The sequence below is a fragment of the Cyphomyrmex costatus genome, unplaced genomic scaffold (genome assembly GCF_001594065.2).
Source record: "Cyphomyrmex costatus isolate MS0001 unplaced genomic scaffold, Ccosl1.0 scaffold58, whole genome shotgun sequence".
Classification (NCBI taxonomy): Eukaryota; Metazoa; Arthropoda; class Insecta; order Hymenoptera; family Formicidae; genus Cyphomyrmex; species Cyphomyrmex costatus.
This window is the reverse complement of record NW_017279979.1, coordinates 463,676-485,983: the sequence shown is the minus strand read 5'-3', so window position 1 is coordinate 485,983 and position 22,308 is coordinate 463,676. Positions and strand designations below refer to the sequence as shown.

The window sequence follows — 22,308 nt, the reverse complement described above, 5'->3', positions numbered from 1 at the left end:
TGGATAATTTCAAACTAAACAACGTCCAGATTAACGTAGTCTTACAACTCTCTTGTTAGTAAATAATAACTTACATTCTTTTAGTTAAATTGTTTAATTATGTTGTTTCAGTTAAATTAACAACATATAGAATAGGAAATGGCAACCTATACATGTGTTTAAAAATAATTCAAATTGGCCATAATTTGGCATTACGAATTTAACAATAAAGACGTAAAATAAATTCTCTAAATAAAAAGGGTGTCTTTTGCATAAGTATCGATAAACATGCATGCGTGAGGATTTACGAAAAAAAAAAAATTAATAAAGAGAAAAGATATTTATCGTATAAATAATATCCCACCGTTCGTGAAGCCGAGTATTATCGCACGAATCACAATCGGGGCGATTTACGCGACAATTGAACGCACCGCTATTCGCACGGACGAGTACAAATTGCAATAGCAATCGGTGTACGAATGGCGTTTAAAGTAGCGCGTAATAAAATAAATCGAACGCACGGCGATTAATTCGCGGCGGGTTATTATAGCGGTATGGGCGTGTGAAGAGGCGCTGGGGGTTGGGCGACCTACTCTTGCCGTAAATAACAGTAAAACTCTATTAATGTGGTAGCGCTGATAGTTACCCCGGCCTGGCGTCGAGCCAGGAACATACCGCGTCGGCTATTCACCCCGCGAAATACATGCCGCCCCTACCTCTCGCAGGGCGGATGATGGCCCACGCGCGCGCGCGCGCTCAAGTATATGAACGCGGGGAGGTTGCACTCGCATACCGATCCTACACCCGTATGTAATGTAGAACGGTTATGCGGCATTATGCACCGGGATAGGCACTCCGAAACTGGGCAATGGCGCCGTATCACCGACCGGCCGCTCGTCAAATTGTCCGAATTGATCCGGAGCTAACATAGAGATGCTTGTGGTTGATGACCTCATTCTCATCGACATAAACGTTTCTTTCTCTTGTTAAACGAGCGTTTTTTTTTTTTCATAAAGATCACATATTGTATTTGGACATATACCATGTGGTAAAGGACCACATCATCCCTATAGGGGAAGAAATAACAGAAGCATTGAACAATAGGAAGAAGTTTGTTTTAGCATAAGGCGTCATGTTTAATATTCCTATACGAGAATTGAGAGATATTTAGAGATCCTATAGGTATACATATTCAGGTTATACTTTATTAAAGCAACGTGTTACATTTTTTATAAAAAACAATTCATTACCGATGCTCATTATTAATTTTAAAAAGTGACGCGTTATTATATTACCGTTAACGAGGAAGTAACAATGCATTTCCGGGCAGTTGCCTGAAAATGTGTGGAAAATGAAGGGGATTACTTTGATTAGGTTTATATTCGTTTTTTAATAATTTTACATTGAAACTCGGTAAAAAGTACCGAGAATTACTATAAGTTGTAGACCTAATAACATGTTTGAAGAAAAAAAAAAATTATAAATAAATCTTGTAAGTATGCTCAAATTTATATATTATAATTATGTTTCTTACATAATTTGTATTTTTAAATAGCAAAAATGTATGTATACAATTACATGTGTATAATCATACATGTAAAGTTCTATATACATACATATAAAATAAAGTAATCAGTCATGAACGTATTAAAAACCTGAATCTGAAACTAGTCACGTAAAAAATTGAGAATCTTGGGCATATGCCAAACTGTTTAAAATAAAATAATTTCTTTTAATATTTGATCATGGAATGGCATATAAAAAAATAAGGGTCGGAAGAGAAATGAAAGAGGATCGCAGAGGCATTGGCGAGATAATCCATCCTCGGCTCCTTGAGCGAGCGTTTGTTTTCCCTCGATTACTATCAAATAGAAGTGGAAGCGATATTTGTCGCCTACTCGGAAAGAAACTTTCGTCTTTTTCGTTCTCAAGAAAGCCCGGCGGCGCGACGTTCTGCAATCTCGAAAAGTCTCGGCGATTTTTCCTCACGTACTTTCAAGCTTAATCGTGTCTTAACTACTGTACATCTTCAAAAAATTTTAAGTCTTTTGTACAAAATCATATCTACGAGACAAGATTCATAATTTAAAAGTCTGTACAGTGCCGAAGGCCTTAATTTTTTAAATATTACTACAAATGTATGAGAGAGAAAAAACGACTAGTTACATAGAAATTAGTGTACAGATGGAAAATTTGTTTTGAATTGATATTTAATATTTCTCAGTGTTATATATAAAATAATACAAATTATGAATAAGTGAACAAATAATATAACAACTATGTAATCTTAAAATGTAAATTCTAAGATAATTAATTACACGCATTAAATGCTTCACGTAAATTTTTCTATTAGTTTAACAAAAAATAAATATATTAGAATGTAACACACAAATATTATATAAAATTTAACCTAAACAATTTAGTAATAAGTAGTAAGTGCATATTTCTTGAAATACAATTAACATTGTAATATCTTAAATTAACACGTATATTAACTTTTTAATTATTTTAAAATTTACGTGTTTAACCATTTTTTTCATGTTATTCGTTTCATTATTCATAAATTGTACCTTAATTCTAAAAGAAATTAAAGTAAATATTAATTTAATACAAAATATTTAAATAATCATATTATGTTAAATTAATATTTGGATATATAAAAAAGTTAACAAAATCTAAAATCAATATATATATAAAAGAAATAATTTTGTGTCATTTATGAGTTTGTCAATCTTCATTTAAAAGTGCTGTCTTTTTTTTATACAGGTATTTGACTAAGTATTTGATAATTTAAAAACCTCCAACAACTTTTACACTAATTTAATCTTTTTTAGAAGCATTTGTATTTTATTTCTGCTCCAGCACATTCAGGAGAGTAACCGTGCGTTTACAATAAAATTTTTTCAAAATTCACATTCGCGAAATACAATATTCTGGAATACGACGTCATGATCGATCGCGGAGTTTACTGAAATGCCAAAAACCGTATCTTGCGAGACTTCTCGATTCCAGTCGCTTTGGGAGCAATGCGCTTTATTACGGTTAAACAGGCTGACCGAGCAGTATATTACTGCAGGACGGCTCTGATTTATTGCTAGGCAAGTCTGCCAGCCCACTGCCCAATATCCATACCCGGTCCCATCGGCGAACAACGCCGGGGTCCCTATTCCCTCATCACCGTGTCGACGCATAGCTTTTCTCCTCGCCGACCGAAACTATTAATTCCCATCTCCCGCGGCGACCAACGCCGCATAATTCGATTCTACGGTATTACCGCACGACGACGGAACTGCGAGACGACGCGCGATTGCATTGTGGTGTGCACAAGCTGAGAGTTTCGAGCTTTACGCTCCGAAACCTTGAGTTCCAGAAGCGCCAAAAGTGAGCGTAATTTCGTCAAACTGTTCCGGCAGCCGTCCAACGGTCGCTCAATTTCGCGCAAAATGATTTATTTACCCTAAACTACGAAAAGTTATAATAATTTAGTTTTAACTAATCGAAAATTCTAGACTCAATTTTGCTAACTCTTTTTAACCAACTCAATTTTAACAATATTAAATAACAGAATTGGAAAAAGATGTTTTTTTTAGAATAAAATATATTTTTAAAACATGATTTTAATACTTCACATATATGCTTAAACAGTGTTATAAAAAAAGAACATATGTTAAAAACGAACAAGCATGTTTTAAAATAGCATATATAAAACATGATTTTTTATCGACCCTGTTAAATAATTTATAATTTTTGCCGAAATCAAGAATATTATTTTATTTATAATTTTATGTGCACAGTGCGATGCAATACAAAAAATGATCGAAGAATAAGAAATATATAATATATGTATTAAAATGTAGCAATCCATTGTATATTAAAGTACAAAATTAATATATATATATTATATTAAAATATCCGACATAAAAAGAATTATATATAAATAAAAATACTATTTTAAGATAGAGATATCAAATTTTAAGGTAGAGATTTTCATGTGACGAAGGTCTCATCAAAATCTTTCATATATGATTAGAATAAAAAATTGTATAAATTATTAAGAAATTTGGAGCGAAGATAATTTTGCGCCAGCACGTGTTGATAAACAAAATTTTTTTATTTTTATTACTTACAACTGTTATAAATCGATTTGAAATATTGTTATTAAATACAAAAAATTAAGAAACACTTCCTTTTATATATGCAAAGGTATAATCTTTTATATTATTGACCCAATTCGAAATTTTAATAGTAAAACACTTTTTCAAAACAATGAGGATGGAAGTATTTTCAAAATATTATGTTTTTAAAGAATCTAACTTTACAGTTATAAAATATATGAAAATTAAAATTGTTATCTCGATTGTCATATTTATTCAAAGTTTCGTATATTTTCTTCTCAAATTTACGGATTTTATCGAATTTTCTTTGTTAAATAATTCCCGCTGTTCTGAATACGCGCGAATGCGGCATCGATATCCGCAGATGCTTGAAACCGAATTCGCGCGGAAACAAGAGAAGCCGCAGTAACTGACAGGAGCCGCGCCATGAAATTGCCGCGAGATCAAGACTTAAACGTCGGAGCAGGTCGATAGGCGGGCTGCTGAGCGCCGTTATATTACCCGGTATGCCCCATTTACCCCGATAGCTACGAATACGTGCGCATTATAGCGCTGTTTTGAAACTCGTCCCGCGGTGGTCGCCCTCCACTTGGAAACGACAATCCCTTGCGATGTAACGACTCGCGTTCCTCCGGGAGCGTAGGCTATAACCACGCCAGAGACGAGGAGCGAGTTGGGTGAAGGATTAAGGGTGGAGTATAATAGGAATTTTACGAAACGAATATTGTATAGACTTCGTTGAATTTTTAGCATAGAAAATATACTCGATATTCCTCGCGGTTCTCATTGGGTTTTTTCTTTTTTTCGTGGAATAAATTTGAATTATAGACGCGACTATTCTTTGGTTAGAACTAGATGTGGTACATACTCTTTTCTCTTAATTATTTTAACTTACAATGCTGTTTCGTGCTATTAGCATTTATCACGTAGTTGTAACGGATTGATTGAAGAACCAGGAAAAGAGTGTCGGATACACTTAAGTAATTGATTTATTACTCAAATAATATTTGAACTACTAATACAAAATTAAGGTACAAATTAAAAAAACGGTAATACGAATATTTTATTCTTCTTAGAGCTTAATGAATTATTTGATAAATCCTTTTTATGTTAATTTTTTGAAAACTGATTCAAGCACATTTTTTATAATATTGCATTCCTATAAAAGAAAAGTATTTATGGTTTTGACACAATGCGAAAAATTATTCAGGAGAGAAAAAGGAAAATAGTAAATTATAAAGAGAGAGAAAGAAAGTTGACCATTTATCATGACAGTATTATATATATAGGTTTACTTTGAATTAATTTGTTTCGAGGTCTCTGGAAATAATGTAGATATAATAATTTTGTTAAGATGTCGTATGTTATCTCTAAAAACTATTTTTATTATGATTTGTCATTTTTCTTCGGAGTATTTGAATTCAACTTATATTCATTTTTCTGATTGACATATAGCCGATATAAGCCAATATACACTACTGACTACTCGACAAAAAATAGGGAACACTTTCAAACACGCTAAAAATTGGACAATATTCAGAACATCATATCTCGGTGAAAAATCATCGCAAAAAGTTTAAAAAACATTTTAAAGGTTGAAATCTCTACTTATGAAATCTCTAATTGAAATTTTAATATGACTGATCCTTTATGGAGTTATACGGACATAAATAAATATCCGTAAAATTTGAAAATTTTGCACAAACTTTACAGCAAGGTATGTGGCGTGAAAAGTAAAAATTACACGAAACTGCGGTTTGCAGCGAGAGTGAATCTTTATCTTCAATTTGCTTTTTTAATAAACATTGTACGATTTTTTTCACCGAGTTATCAAACGTTAAAGCAAAAATAATCACTTCAGCTTCACTTTAGAAATGTGACACAAAAAAATGTTTTTCAATCCTTATATTATATACGGATTACGTTTTAAATGTATTTATTTATATCGGATATGTCAATCAGGAAAATAAAAAAAAGCATAAATAAAATTCAAATACTTCGTAAAGAAAAAATAATATAAATTGCTATTGATTCCAAGAATGGGGTTGCAGCGATAAACGGGAAATGGCTACTGCTGTTATTGTTTTTTTCTTTTCCCAAGCGATATGCAAGTTGCAACATTTAAAAATAGCACATTTGAAATGTGCAACATTGCGAATGCATAAATGAACGACGGACGCTTCCTTATTCTTAATGACCATTTAAATCGAATCTTCGTCTTGTTTCAGGATCTCTGCACCATTCCAAGTGGTCGCCGCGATCCTGATCCTCGCCGCAACGGTGTCGGCTATGATAGGCCATTGTTATTCCGATCATAGGACCCTCGTAGCCTGCGGACTTTTTCTTCTAAGCGGTAAATACGTTATCAAACTTTCCATATAACCATGTATTTATTTTTTAATTCTGCATTGAGTTTCTTTTTCATATAAATAGTGTTAGAAGTTTCTATTTGTTCATGCAATTGTTATTTTAATAAGATTTTAAATTAAAGTATTTATTAATGATTTTAATTGAAAGAGGATAAAGAACAGATAAAGGGTGCGTTCCATTGACGCTAGCAACACTCATGAAATTATTTTATCCTTGTTACTTATCAAATATTAAATAACGACAAATAATACTCACGAACATTATAAGCGCCAAATGGAAAGCACCCAAAGTAATTCCTCGAAAATTAATTCCTTTTGGGATTTTATGAAAAATTTTTTAATATCTGATTGAATTGATTAACAAAATTACAAAAACTTATTGAAACAAAATTTCACAAATCTGGAGACACGGTAGTGTCTCGGCGCTAAGCCAAGCGCGCGACACTGCCGTGCCTCCTTTACGCGACACGGAGAATTTTCGATAAATCATTACTCTTTGCTCTGTTTAAAAATCTTATTATAATTTAAATATGTTTCAATATTTAATTTTAAGCATTGAATAATGATTGAAATTTAAATTGTAATAAATGACATCTGGATACGAATTTACAGCAATTGAATTTCCGACTTGTGGATATTTGAGAAAATTGATTTTGATCAATATGTAATTTTGAATGAATAACATTTTGTTTTTTCGAAAATTTAATTTTATCAATTGATTGGTTAGAACATTTTACATTGAAAAATATAGGTCTGACTTTTATTTAATTTTTAACTTTTAGAAGATGTAAGACATTAAAAACGTCTGGTATGAATTTGTATCCAGGTGTTCTTACGAATACTCAAAAGGAATGTCTCTTACGGGTTAATAAATGATTACAATTGAAAGGACAGCTAAAGTAATTAATCTAAAATTTTATGTATTTATATCTCTTCTACCCCATTAGTATTTTATGAAAAAACTTAAAAGTAAAATGTGATATAATTAATTAAAGAATGTGCAAAAATAACTCATCAAAAACGAAACTTCTTACAAACAAATTATTTTTTGTTTTGTTTAAAAATCTTTGGGCGCACAAATATTTTATACACTCAGAATCTTTTGATACTTGATTAATTAATATATAAAAGATCACAGAGGGAGTTATTCACTAATTTACGTTAAAAATGACGTTCTATATGCAGCAATGAATAATCGGATAGTTTTTAAATTTAATCCAAACGCTAGAATTGACTATCCATGCGTTTGTCCAAGAAAAAATTCCTTTTTTTTTAGTCTTTTTTGTTTTTAAATTAAATATGGGGAAGAATCTCATTTAATTAAAGACTTTTGGCATTTTTAATTAAAGTTTAAAGTACATTGCTATATTTGAATAAATGTAGTAATTATAAATTGCTATATTTGAGATATTTTTCAATTAAGAATAAATTTTTGAATTTTTAGAAATCGAGAAAATATTATATTAAGTGTGAATAAGTTATAATATAATAAATTACGTTTTATTACTTTGATTACGCGACTTTTGTTTGAGTTTGTTTGTTTTCTCACCATCAATTATGTTCAGTTTTAAATGTTAAACATTTCTATCGGTCTTGTAATAACAATCCATTATATGGAAACGTGTTGGATAGCTCGTGATTTGCCTTTATATTCTCGATAACTCAATTCTCGAGGATGATGTCTCTATTCACAGTGAGATGCACACGTTCGTACTGCAAAAGGGGTGGAAATGATCTATCTGCCTTTGCGGTTATAGGGATCCTGCGGATTATAGCTAAAATCGGGATGCGCAGCGATCTAAACGCGTCGCCAAGAAATGCGACACCTTCCCCATTTCCAATCTTTTCAGAACGTCGCCACGGTTCTCTTTTTCTCCCTCTTCTCTTGTATATTTTACCTTTTTCCTTTTCCTCATCCGACAGGTGAGTCGATATCACTAGCATGATTCAAATGAAATTCGGGTAAAAATGACATGAGAATCGAATGGACGATAAGAAAAGGTGTAGAAGAAATCAATTTGTACTTTATGACGATATCATCGACATAGAGTTTAAATTGATTTTTTTCTGCGGCGCAAGAGAAGAGATGAGAGAACTTCACACATACTCGTATACATACACACACAATTTTAATAAAAATCACCCGTGATTATGTCATCATTGTTAATAAAGAATAACATTGCATATATTGATATATTTAAAGGTTAAAGTAGCGTCGCATGGACAATGTCATTTTCTTCTTCCCAGAAAGCCAAGCGGGAAAACATTATTTTTAAATATTAGGAACATTTTTATGCAATCTTTTTTTCATGTCCAACATGGCATTAATTGTACGCTTGAAACATTTACAATACTTTAACTCTAATTTCGAATAAATTAATATCATATACTATATAAATATAATATTCTTATTTAAAAAATGAAACTTATCTTACACTTTATTGAATAATAGCAGTTTATTCTTTTATTCGTTTTTTTACTATTTCTTATTTATTTTTTTTTACGAGAAATCATTATTATCACGCTAATTATGTATATTACAAATGAAGCATCTCGATATAATCTTAGTTTAGCTTTCTTTGATAGGAATTAAAAGACTCGAGAAAAAACCTCAAAAGACTTTAATTAAAATTTTGTCAGTATTGCCGTTCAAATTCACGCATTAATATAAAAGTGTAATTAGAAATTTTATGCAAACTATAGCGCAAATCATTAAATTATACCATCAAAACATTAAAAATATTAGACGCTTTTATGTTTTCCGCTCCGACCGTAGATTACGAGAAGTAAGAAGAGAAAAAGAGCGAGAAAGAGGGAGGGAGAGAGAGGGGGGGGGGGAGAGAGAGAGAAAGAGAATTTATTGTACATTTTTTACATTAGTAATTGCTATTTTCTTCAAGAGAACTTTATAATATGAGGTACTTAAGGAAAATTTCAAACGAGCGAGCTTCGCGTCGTGGCGATATTTCCAAAGGCTTTTTAATACTGTCAAGGAGGATAAAAAGCGTGTTCTTTAATAAAAAGAAGTTTGTCTGTGCAACAATCTCGCAAAATGTCTCATATAAAACTGTCACGAATAAAACTGAGAATTGATTTTTGAGAAAACTTGATTTCTAGGTCGATTTGATGGAAATAGGACAAGCCCTGTTATGAATAAATCAAGTGCAACAGTTGTAAAAATTATTCTCTCCTACTTTCTCTCCATTTTCTGTTGTATCAAGGTTGATAAAAATCATGTTTTATACATGTTTTAAACGTTCTGTTATATAATATTATTCATAAGACATAATTTAAAACATTAAAAATATGTATCGATGAGAAATATGCCATAACGGTCAAGCTGAATCTTGGATGCTTCTAATAACATAATTTCATGTGAATTTATATACTACGCATGTAGATTCTTAAATACGCGCCGAAAAATTTTTTTTTAGACTTACAACGAAAATTAATAAACTACCACAGTACTATCACGAGTTAAATTGACTAAAGATTTAACAATTTTGATGCTCATAGCATCTTGGATCTTAATAATGTTGAATAACATATTAAAATCTATGAATAACATATTCAAAATCTGTAAATAATTAATTTATATTGCGAAAAATATTACCTTGGCCTCCTGTTGAACGGATTGCCAGATGTCCGAGTTCGACTTCCGGCCGAGGTAATATTTTTCGCAATATAAATTAATTATTCACAGATTTTTAATATGTCATTCATAGATTGACCGTTACATGTTTTTCTCATCGGTATTTATTAGTTTTAAGTCTCACAGTTCAATAAGATTTGATATTAAAAATATGTTTGAAAAAAAAAATACAATGTTCTATTTAAAAAAAAGAACATCATTTCTTATCAATCCTGTTTCGTATACACATCACATTTATGACATATGTATAATAATACTAGTATAAGTCATCTTATATAGATTTAAGAAAAACAGTTATAATTCAATTTTGATTTTGATAAAACCAAAATTTTCTTGCTACCAAAGATCGTTTTTAATCACTCATTATACGTATACTATACTACTTATATATACCCAAAGAAATAATGGTTACAATTATAACTGTCTGTCGAATTATACACAAAATAATATAAAATGAGAGCATAAGATATACGAATAGAAGAATATATCATTGAGAGAAAATTATTTTCCAAAGATGTTTTTCTACACTGATGAGGAAAATTATTTGCCAACAATTAAAAGTACAATATATGTCATGATTAAATGCATCAAAATTAAGCAAAATTTCTAATTATCATAATAGAACTAGAAATTTTACAATCAAAACGTTTGATAGATTTTATTACGTCAACTTATTATTGATTGATTGTAAATTTATAAAATTTCTAGTTATATTCAATAGTCGTTCTCCGCAACTAAAACACGGCATCGAAATAGACGTAGCGATTCAATATTTTGTAAAAATCACACAGAAATAAAAAAAACGCAATAATATGAGATTTTTACTATTCTCAAAATTATATTTGAAGATATAAAAATATAAATGAGACATGTATTTTCAATAATACAGTTTTTAATTATGTATAAAAATTAATTTAGGAAAAGTTAATAATTCCTGTCAGTTGTATGTGCCAAAACGTATTAAAGGCTTGAAATATTATTAGAAACATCAAAACTTATATCTCCCCCAGTGAAATATTATTATACGCATATACAGTATGTTAGTTAATCGTTACAATGGCTGTATTTAGCAGAGAAAAATAATCAGTTAAGCGCTTAATGATTCTTTAATAATATTGGTTCTTGTCTTTAGAGTTCTTTGCTGGATTTAAGTATAGGAACTAATCACATTAAAGAATCACTAAGCGCTCTAACTGATTAGTTTTCTTTACTAAACGCAGCCAATGGTTAAAGCTTGATTATCAAGAATCAATCAATAAGAAATTCTAATTAATTTTATAATAAAAAATTAATTATTTGATAATTCCCCAATAGGAATTCTGATTCGTCTGTTCTTTAATAGATATACTGATTGAATTTACCAGATTTCCAATTAATTCAACCAGATTTAGGTATGTTTCAGTGGTGTTGATGCAATCGATCTCCCATATTCCAATAAAAACTTCTATAGGTAATCCTATAGATTTTTATAATAAGAACAAAATATACTTATATTGCAAGGTGCTTGTGATCACAAGGTATGTTCATAAAAATAATGTTTTGCATTACAATAAAGACATAGATTATATAATACATAAAGTAAAGACTTTATCTATGTATATGTAGTACTTATATATATACATATATATATATATATATATACATAAATTGAAATATTTAATATTTGTTATAAATTGAGAGATTATCAAATCGGTGATTCATTAATCGATTCATTGACAAATATGCGAAAAGAACATCTGCGAGCAATAATACGAGTAGGTAATACAAATAAAAGTCTAAAAATAAGAAGTATGTCAACAACGTGCTGATTCACATTGGCTTTTCTCCTCTATCTGATATTGATTCGAAAATGTCCTTCGCAGAATGAGTGCCTACGTAAAACTTTCGCACGTATTTTTGCATAATTGAACATTCTTTTCGCGTGAGAGACAAGAGGGTGAGAAAGGGGTGTGGAAGGAGCCGTGGATACGACGAGAGAAAGATAGATAGAGAGAGAGAGAGAGAGAGAGAGAGAGAGAGAGAGAGAAGCGAGAGAAGCGAGAGAGGCTGAGAGAAATCACAGAATGGAGATAGCTTTGCTCATTCGCTCGCGTGTCTACAACCTCGCGATAAAATTCTCGGCAGATTTTCAAGTAACCTCCCTTCTTCTCCGCACCGCTCTGTCAAACGATCGCCGTATCCAGGACGAAGCAATTTCGGAGCGGACTTCGGAATCGTACTCGAGGGGCACGATTGTACCTGTACCACGTTTAGACATGTGCTGCGCATATACACATACGACGTTGCAGTCTGAGGCCTTTCCGCTCCCTCTAGTGTTTAGAAACGAAGAAATTTGCATGAATCAGAAATTTTTATGGCGCTATATTCCATTACATGTGGAGCGTTTAAAGTTTTATCTCAACGGACATAAAAAATTTATTCGGAAAAAATAATTTGAAAAATTGACTTTTGGTCATGAATAAAAAAACTTTTTTAAATTAAACAAAATATCTTTATGAAATATTATTAAATATAATATTTCAAATATAAATATATTATCGAACTCTCAAAATTAAACAATTAATCACTCTAAAATATTAATAAAATAGGCAAGTGAAAATTAATCCGTAAGTTAACAATTAGCATGAAATTTGTTAGACAATATTTGGTAATAACGAATTACATAAAATTAATACGAACATTTCGACTCAATTCGAGTTATCTTCAGCGTAAAAAATATGGTCAGATGTTGGAGAGACCTGGTCACAATGGGTAAAACATATTCCGACTACCAAATCCGAAAGAAGACGTTGTATTATATTGTCAAATTAACAATAAGACATGTGACCAAATAATTCCTAATTAGAAGATTAACGTAAGGTTAAACAAGTTGTATCACATTGAACAGACATTTTTCGTGTGAACGCTGCACATTGCAACGATACAAACTGCCTTTGCTCGTTTTTGCTTTGTTTTGGAAAAAATCGCAAAAGAGATAAAACATAATTTTTGATTTTGTATTTTTTATTACTTATTCATGTTGTATTTATTCACTTGCTTAATGTAGATATTGTTTAAAATGTTGGCTTCTTGCAGGAATACAAAACGTATCAGGAATGCACACATCTCAAAAATTACATTTTTATAAAATATGCATATATCTTTTTATAAAGCAGGATCGAAGTAATAGATGTAGCTATAAGAAGAATATAATTATTATTATTATACCAGAAAATTTGCGGGTTATCGCCGTGTCTTTCTTTATTATTAATTATTATTATTATTGTTTATTATAATAATGTTATTTCCATTTTTAGAAACGTAGAGAATAATTTAATTATTGATAATATATAAATTATTAATTCTTCTGAGGTTTTTACAAATACTTTTTATACAGATGCTATGAGTTTCACAGGTTTTTAAATATCAGATCTATGATTAAAATAAATTATTATTGAACTTAAAATTGAAATATTTCAAAATTAACTTTAGCAACTTATAGTTAAATAAAAAAAGAAATTTAATGTTAAAACGTTCACAGATTAATTGTTAAGAGATCGCAATAATGAAGCGTTGTAATAAGCGCTATTTCAATAATATATTATTCTATATCCTCAGGACATAAAACTTTCGAAAGTTTAACTGAAACAGTTAATGCCAGGGTTGGTATATTATACAAACATTAATTCAATATTTGAATAAACTTATTTTGTAAAATATTATATAAAATATAGTAATTATTCGACAGTACACGTTTTCGAGAACAAAGCAAATTTTCTATTGTTCATGATTATATAAAGGTGTAAAAAATTTCTAGTATTGTATATTATCAAAACTTTATATAATAACGAATTTTTACCATCATAAAAGTCAGAGATTGTATTTTACATATCTTTTTTATAGAATTATTAAATTCATCTATCTAAATGTCACAATCAAAATATCGTTATGTTTGAAAACTCCAATTTCTAGCAGAGAGTTAATTTGTGTTTGATCTGCCATATATTATGATCGTTAAAAGTAGGAGATCAAAACTAAAAAAATTCTTCAAAAAATCACAGCTCGTTATCTGTTTTCGGCAATTGTGACAGAAACGTGATCATGCCATGAACTTTAGCATTAACATGTTTTAATTATTGTCCTCGATTGATGTATAATTTTCATCGTAGGTAATGTCGTCCTCGTCATTATAATATTCTTTGTCTTTCCCGGGATAGAAGCGTGATTCGAATTGTACAGATTCATCATTATCCAAGGTTGAATGTTCGGTGACAGGAAGCAATTCTGGCGTAGTAATGTTGTGTCGGTGGCCCCATTTTGGATTTCGATAAAATTTCGCGCAGAAAATAGGACGACCCTTACGATCCATCTCTTCGATTATATCAAGACCCCTATGATCAATGATACAATTAATTAATAATTGATGGGAAAACCAATCTCGGCATGCAACAAACAATTTCGATTCAATTATAATTTAACATTAATTGATCGATAACAATCACATGAATATAATGTGTTCTGTCAAATGGAATTTTAATAAAACGAGTGTAACGATGCACAAAGTTATCAATATTATTCGTCATGTTGATCTAGTAAATTAGTCAACAAATAAAAATGCTTTTTGATAATATATATAAACTAAATAAGATAGATCTCGATTTTGTCACTAAATAAATAGAAATATTAATAAAAATTTTGTAGCACCTAATTTTTGTTATTAAAATAATTACCAGGATGTCATTCTTATTAGAAATATCCATTATACTTTATTTTCTATACATAATATTATATATTGTATATATATATAGCGCACATATATATGCAACTTTATTCTAATTTTCAATTTGACAATTAAAATGTAAGTTTAAGCTTTTTCCAAAGTTATAAGCAATCTACTTTGTAATTTCGTAATAAAACAGCCATAAATAACAAAGTTTATTTGTTATTATATTTTAAATCTATTTAGATATATGGAAAGAACACGCCACATTTAAATTTTCAAGTTATTTTGATTACACAAAAATGATGTACTAGTATGACTTTTTCAATATCAGATATAAAAAGGATGGTCAATAAGGAATTATAAAATATAAATTTTACAAATGTTACCGAAACTTTGTTGACTAGTGAAATTGGTTAAAAAAACGCGTACAATTAATTACAAATATTTTAATATTTGTTTAAATGTAAATTTACTAAAAAATTATCTTAAATAACAAATGCCAAATAGTAATAACGATAAGAACAATAATATAAAAGAACTTACGTATATCATTGTACTTACTCATTTATGCACTCCTGGGGATCGTAAAAGGTACGAAAGCACTGCTTGCATTTAGTGAAATATATTCTTCTCACGGCGTATGGGTAAAGGCCACGTATTTGCGTCAAACACTTGTGAAATTGTAACTCGCACTCGCACAATGAGCTGCAAAAAGTCAAAAGGGAAAATGCACTCATGTGCTTAACGTAAATTGCCGTATTGCAGTACCTACCTTCTGCAAATGTATTTGTTATACAGTCCATATCTTGTACCTTTTGGTCTTATGTAGTCTTCACAGTTATCGTGAGTTCGGCAACACTCGTCCATTTCTTTATACATGCCTAATTCAGAATCCTTGCGAGCAATATTTCCTCGGCCACACCAAAGAGTGCCTAATAATTGTGAATAAAAAAGCGTATAATTTATAACAAATAGAGAAATAATAAATTATGAATTAATAATTGACGATTAGTTGTCAAAAATATTTCTATACAGTATAAATGAAATATAAATTACAATTAAGTTCCATTTTTGTAATGTTAATTATACATATACAGAGTAATTTTTTATACACGATTGGGCCATTCGTGTCCTTTTTCTTTGTTTATTTCCTTTTCTTATTCTTTATATCTTTTTTATTTTTAATTAGTTCTCGTTTATATTGTAAAGATTTAACAAACTATTAAAAAAGTGAAGATATAAAACATTTCTCTCTCTCTCTCTCTGCAGTTCATAGTCTTTTCTTTTTATTGATTCCTACAATATTATGATTAGTATTTGGAAAAAGGGAATGCTAATAAGTGCATTTTTGTAATTACAATTAACGTTTTAACTATTGATCATGACAGAAATATTATATATTTTCTTAAAAACGTTACATAAATGTACATTTAATACTATTCTCATTTATATAGGATTTGTTTGTGTTATCAACTCTCGATTTCGACACGGAAAGAATATATTTTGGTTGGCAAAAAGAAACACTTTCTAGAGGAAGGAAAAAAAACAGAAGAAGAGAAAGTTTTCTCTGTTTTAAATTCCGGTATTCAATAAAATTACATTTCGTAATAAATTTATTTATAATTTTTTAGCACGTACATTAACATCTTTTTCTAATAATATGCCTGATTGAGCATCAAATTATTAAATTGCTCGTCAATGATATTACTACAGCAGTTTAGCCGAATTGCGTTTTAAGATCAAAAATAATTTCAGTGCACGGTTTAGAAGACTACATACATGTAATATATAAATTCACACAGAATTATTTCAGCACTTAAAATGTTCAGCATTTTAACTTGATCGTTTAGGGACCTTATTTCTTAACAAATTAAAAAGTTAATTTTACTTTAATTATTTATAAAATATAACATATAAATTTAATAAATATAAAAGCAACGTACACCTTGTAATTTATATTTTTTACTATGTTTGATAAATTAAATATATTTATTTATTATAATGCTTTCACAATTATGTGCTCACATGACTTCCAAGGGATAAGAAGGTGGATGAGCAAAAGAGGGGAGAAAAGGTACGAAATACAAGATCGTGTAGAGAATATTAGAAAGTGGAAGGAATACCATGTTACGTGAGAGAGAATAGAAGAAAGACAGACGGAAAAAGGATACAGACAATAGCGAGATGGAGGTGTGGGAATGAGACGAAGGGAAACTGGTACTGGTTAAAAGAACAGGAGAGAAGATGCAGATTATGCGGAAGGGAAGGAGAAGATATGAGACATTTAAAAAAGTGTGAATGTTTAATAAGCGAAAGAAGAGTGGATGTGTTGAATGGAGACGGAAGGGGATATGAATGGATGTTAAAGGTAGAAAAAAATGAGGAGTGAGAAAGAGAAAGAGAGAAAAGGAGAGGAGGAGTGAGAACAAAATGTAAATAAAGGGTAAATGAGAGCGAGTGTGTGTGGTGCGCGCGCGGGTGGTGTGGGTACCTGTGTGGATGCGAGTGCGAGAGTGAGGAGATATGTGGGTGTGTATGTGTATGGGAGTGGAGAGAGAGAGAAAAGGAGAGAGAGAGAAGAAAGATTAGTGATTAGAAAATAGTATATAAGGTGATAAAACAAATTGCTGTTGAATATTTAATAATGTGTAACAAGGCGGAGAACAAAATGTAAATAAATGGTAAAGGAGAGTAAGTGTGTGTGGCGCGCGCGAGGGTGTGTGTGTGTGTGTGTGTGAATATAAGCTGGCGTAATGTTAACAATATAATAAGGAAGTCATGTGAGCACATAATTGTGAAAGCATTATAATAGATAAATTAAATATAATATGTATATTAAATAAAGGTATCTATATTATTTTTTATGTAATTAACTATTTTTACATAGTTAAATAAAAACTATAGATTTGTTTGCTAATTAATAAAATAAAAAGAAATATAAACTATTTAGTATTTACCATAGAAATGTTAAGAAAATTAATATTCTTAAAACTATTAAAACTAATAAGTAAATAAAAAATTACCTGGAAGAATTCCATGTCGAAGATTTGTGATTTGTTTTAATGCGAATAAACCCCGTAAATAATCTTTCACACTGTGAGCTTCCGTTACACCATTATTTTTAACGAATAGTGCGAGCACGTAAAATGAGATCAGACTAATTACACAAATCCCCCTCATTTCGAACTAATTAATATAATTTATTAACAACGACGGGAATTATAAATTAATATTAAACTCCAAACGTTCGGTTTTAAATGTAATGTACAGAAGAGATTTTCGTAACGTGTTCTACGATTGACTTATACCGAAATTGCGCTTGTTATCATTGCAGGACACAAAACGAAACTGTTGACCCGCTAGAAATACAAATTAGGACGTTTATATATGTATTAGCGCATACGCGTGATACTTGTTTACCGCACATATCCTGCATGCGCGTTTCCTTCACCGCCAACTTCCTCGCGATATACAGATTTAATATCTAAAATTAACCAAATTTCAAACACACTGACTTTTCAACGCTTAACAGTAATGTTTAGCAATATATGGTAACGCAAACTTTTATTTTTATTAATAATTTCTGTATAATATTGCACTTGAAATTTTCTATATGTTTATAATATGCTGTTGCCACATTGTAAAATTGTGTTACGACATAAATTATGAATTAAAAATTAAAATAAGTTTTTATTTAATCTTATTTAATATTTTCACTCAATTAATAATTTTAATAACTCAGTGAATTCTTCCAGTAATTGTTAATTAAACAAAAAAAAAATCAATCAAAGCCGGGTATTCGAATGCGATTTTATCGAGTGTTTTAGTAAGACTGTCAAGTCAGCGAGGTCAACAAGTTTCGAGTCGCCCTGAATCATCTCTTCTCTATTCAAGACACGTATCTAAACTGAAAATAAAAACAACGGTACGTGTATGCCAAAGAGAAACTGATTCCTGAAAGGTGGAATTTTTAAGAATACAGTCAGTATTCTTAGAAAGAACAATAAGTAGTCGTCTTAAAACGCAAATCAAGGCTAGAAACTCAGAAAAGCTGTCTTGAATGATATCATTCGATATCACTGTGTAAACCGGATTTAATCTCTTGGTGCATAACATCTTGGACGTTTACAACCGGAACATTCCTCAACTGAAACGTAAACACAAAAACACACAGCACAAACACTACAGCACTTATTCAAATTTGAATTTTTTTCGCCATACAGTTATTTTGAAGCATCATCCTTAAGCTTTAAAATAAAGTAAAACAGGTGTTAGTGCTGCTAATCTAACCTCAAAAAATAGTAATAAAAACTATATCGTTCGAAAAAAGAAAAAAAAAATATTTGAGGTACTACCTCTTCTTTTCGTGTTCCAGCTGAAAAAAAATGTCACGGAAACTCAAGAAATGATTTGCTCGACTTTAAGCGAAAACTCTGTGTTGTATGGTATAAGTAAAAAGATTTCATCATTAATTTCAATTTTTTTCATCATAGAATTCATCGACTCAAAACTACACTCATATTCTGCGAATTGTAATCTTGTGCGTGCGTGCGTGCGTGCGTACGTGCGTGCGTGTGATAATGATAGGTATCAATATAATAACTCCTGTAAACACACATTCTGTGTAACTTTTATTTATCTAGTACAATTTTCCTTCATGGTGTTGAGATTTCAATTTCCGGCAGTGTATACTTTGGCAGGGAGGAGGTGGGATGAGAATCGCTTTGCGTAGAAAGTCGTGCGTCCCTTGGTAGGGAGGAGATGGGGTGAGAGTCGTTTTGCGTAGAAGTCGTAAAATATATTTTATGGTGGAACATTTTTGTTGCATATATATAGTAGGAAAAAGATATTATTTTTAAAATTTTTGTTGTTATAATTTTTAAACAAAAATAGTACCAACTAAAACCATTTGTAGGTCACTCAGGGTCATGACCTTAACAATATGTCAAGGTTATCGGAGAGCTGAATCCCTTATTATCGATATTGATCAAATTGTCAAATATAAGTTCCGATATTCAATAGTTAAGATTACAAATGTGATAATCTGCTACTCGAATTTTCTCGAAAAAGACTATCGAAATTTAAACTAGCCGTAAATGTAATTAATGCGTTTATAAAGTAACGTTATTATAAGACCAAAGGCAAAAAGAAATTATATCGCAGGAAATTTTCTTCCCCCGGAAGCTAAAAAAAACTGAAATAAAATGAGATGTCGGATGTCTTCCTGGATTTCTAGCGGAGCTTTTTAAAGCTTTTTCTACATTATTTCAACTGACCGAGATCGATCCCTCCCTGCCGATCTTTCTTTCACTCGACTGCGTATTCTTTTAACGATTTCATTCTTCTCGGCCGCGACATCCGCTTTCGTTTTACGTTCTACTCTTATTCTTCAAGGTTTCTACCTACCATCTGCCTTGCATTTACCCTATACCGTTCTTACAAGGATCTTCTCGAAAATCGCTAGTGAGTAACTATAGTATTTAATAGCATATGAGGTAGATCAAAGATACAAAGAAGTTAACTGTAAATTTAATCTGAATATCCCTCTCTAAATAACAGTGTAAGTGTTTTTTTTTTACTACTGCAAATCTTGATCAGGAAGTATGGTAAAAGTGTGTGCGTGTGTGTGTGTGCGTGCGTGTGTATGTGTATTGTTCTGTCAAAAGTCCAAATTATAAACAGAGTTTGAAAGTTGATGTGCCAACTTCACAGAGCTGCTTTGTGAAGTTGGAACCTCTAAATGCAAATATTGGTAATATCATTATTACATTCGTTTGTCCACTGTTTGTCCACGTTTGTCCACCCGTTATTTTCATTGGTCCACCCTCCAAAAAACAGTTATGCACAAAAAAAGATTGTAACACCCCCAAGTGATTATTTTACACTATTACGAAAAATATAATAAGCATAGGGTGGACAAACGAAAATAATGGGTGGACAAACGTGGACAAACAGTGGACAAACGAATGCAATAATGATTTTACCAATATTCGCATTTAAGGTGCCAACTTCACAAAGCAGCTCTGTGAAGTTGGAATCTGTAAATGCGAATATTGGTAATATCATTATTACATTCGTTTGTCCACTGTTTGCCCACGTTTGTCCATCCGTTATTTTCATTGGTCCACCCTCCAAAACAAAGTTATGCACAAAAAAAGATTGTGACACCCCCAAGTGATTATTTTACACTATTACGAAAAATATAATAAACATAGGGTGGACAAACAAAAATAATGGGTGGACAAACGTGGACAAACAGTGGACAAACGAATGCAATAATGATATTACCAATATTCGCATTTACAGATTCCAAATTTACAGAGCTGCTTTATGAAGTTGGCACCCCTAAATGCGAATATTGGTAAAATCATTATTGCATTCGTTTGTCCACTGTTTGTCCACGTTTGTCCACCCGTTATTTTCATTTGTCCACCCTCCAAAAAAAAGTTATACACAAAAAAATATTGTAACATCCCCAAGTGATTATTTTTCGAGTTCGTATCGATTGCTTGAGAATTCATTTTACTAAATTAATGATTTTTTCGAAAAAGTACGAATGAAAAATATCAAAAAAAAACGAAGAACAACTGAATAAGATTAAAAGAAGACGAAAATCATCATCTTCATGACTATTTCAAGAAGCGTGGAAAAATAAAGAAATTAAAAAAATACGAAAATCAATAATTTAAAATGAAGACAGTTAATTAAAACTAACGGAAAAAAAGGAAAAAACAAATAATAATCTCATAAATTAAACAAATCTGGAAAAAGTTTTTAAGGATGTATAAATGCTTAAATTTTTTAAAAAATTAAGTAAAGATAGAACCTACGTTGTAATTTTAGGGGGATTAACAAACCAATTTGGTCTTTTCCAGATTTGTTTGTGTATCCCCAATAATTCTGAATCGCGCGCGTAGCGCGCGCAGGAAAAGGCTAGTAATATAAAAAGTAGAAAGATAGATAGTTAAAATAGACTTAACTATGTGACGGAGAAACTCTAATAAATTATGTTATAAAATACGTTGTCATAATTATAAAAAGAGATAATAATATTTGCTGAAACAATATCGATAAAAAAATCAATGTCGAGCAATTCGACTATAATGCGGAAATTGCATGCAAGAGTCAAGATGATTAACGGTTGCGAAGGAGACTCGCTGGCAAAACACGACAGAAAGAGAGGAAGGAAGTCACTTGCGTTTTCTCGTCGATGGGCGCGGAAAGGTGGTTTGCGTTTGTACCGTACCACAAAAGGTTTGACGTCGGTATGCGTGTGCGTGCTGCATCCGGCCTAGGTTAATGCACCGAGAAGCACATTACCGAGGAGTACTCATCGTGAGGGAAGGAGCGAATGCAAGACCAGCAGTCGCTGATGCACGCAACCCCGTCTGCCGAGGGGCAGAAAGCAAGATGAAAATGTTAGCGAGCTAAAAAGCAGAGCATCATCCCTTTCCGCTCTGTACTGGCTGATGGAAAACGTTCACTGCGATT

At 31.1% G+C, this 22,308-nt stretch overlaps 1 protein-coding gene across 1 annotated transcript in view; it reads left to right on the top strand.

Annotated features, from left to right (window-relative positions):
• Nucleotides 1-22,308, top strand: part of LOC108779318 (uncharacterized) — a 122,574-nt gene that overhangs the window by 70,210 nt on the left and 30,056 nt on the right. Inside the window, exon 4 of the mRNA XM_018546707.1 lies at nt 6,323-6,447. Within this exon, the coding sequence (XP_018402209.1) occupies nt 6,323-6,447 (125 nt within the window). The remainder of the gene's footprint in view (nt 1-6,322; nt 6,448-22,308) is intronic.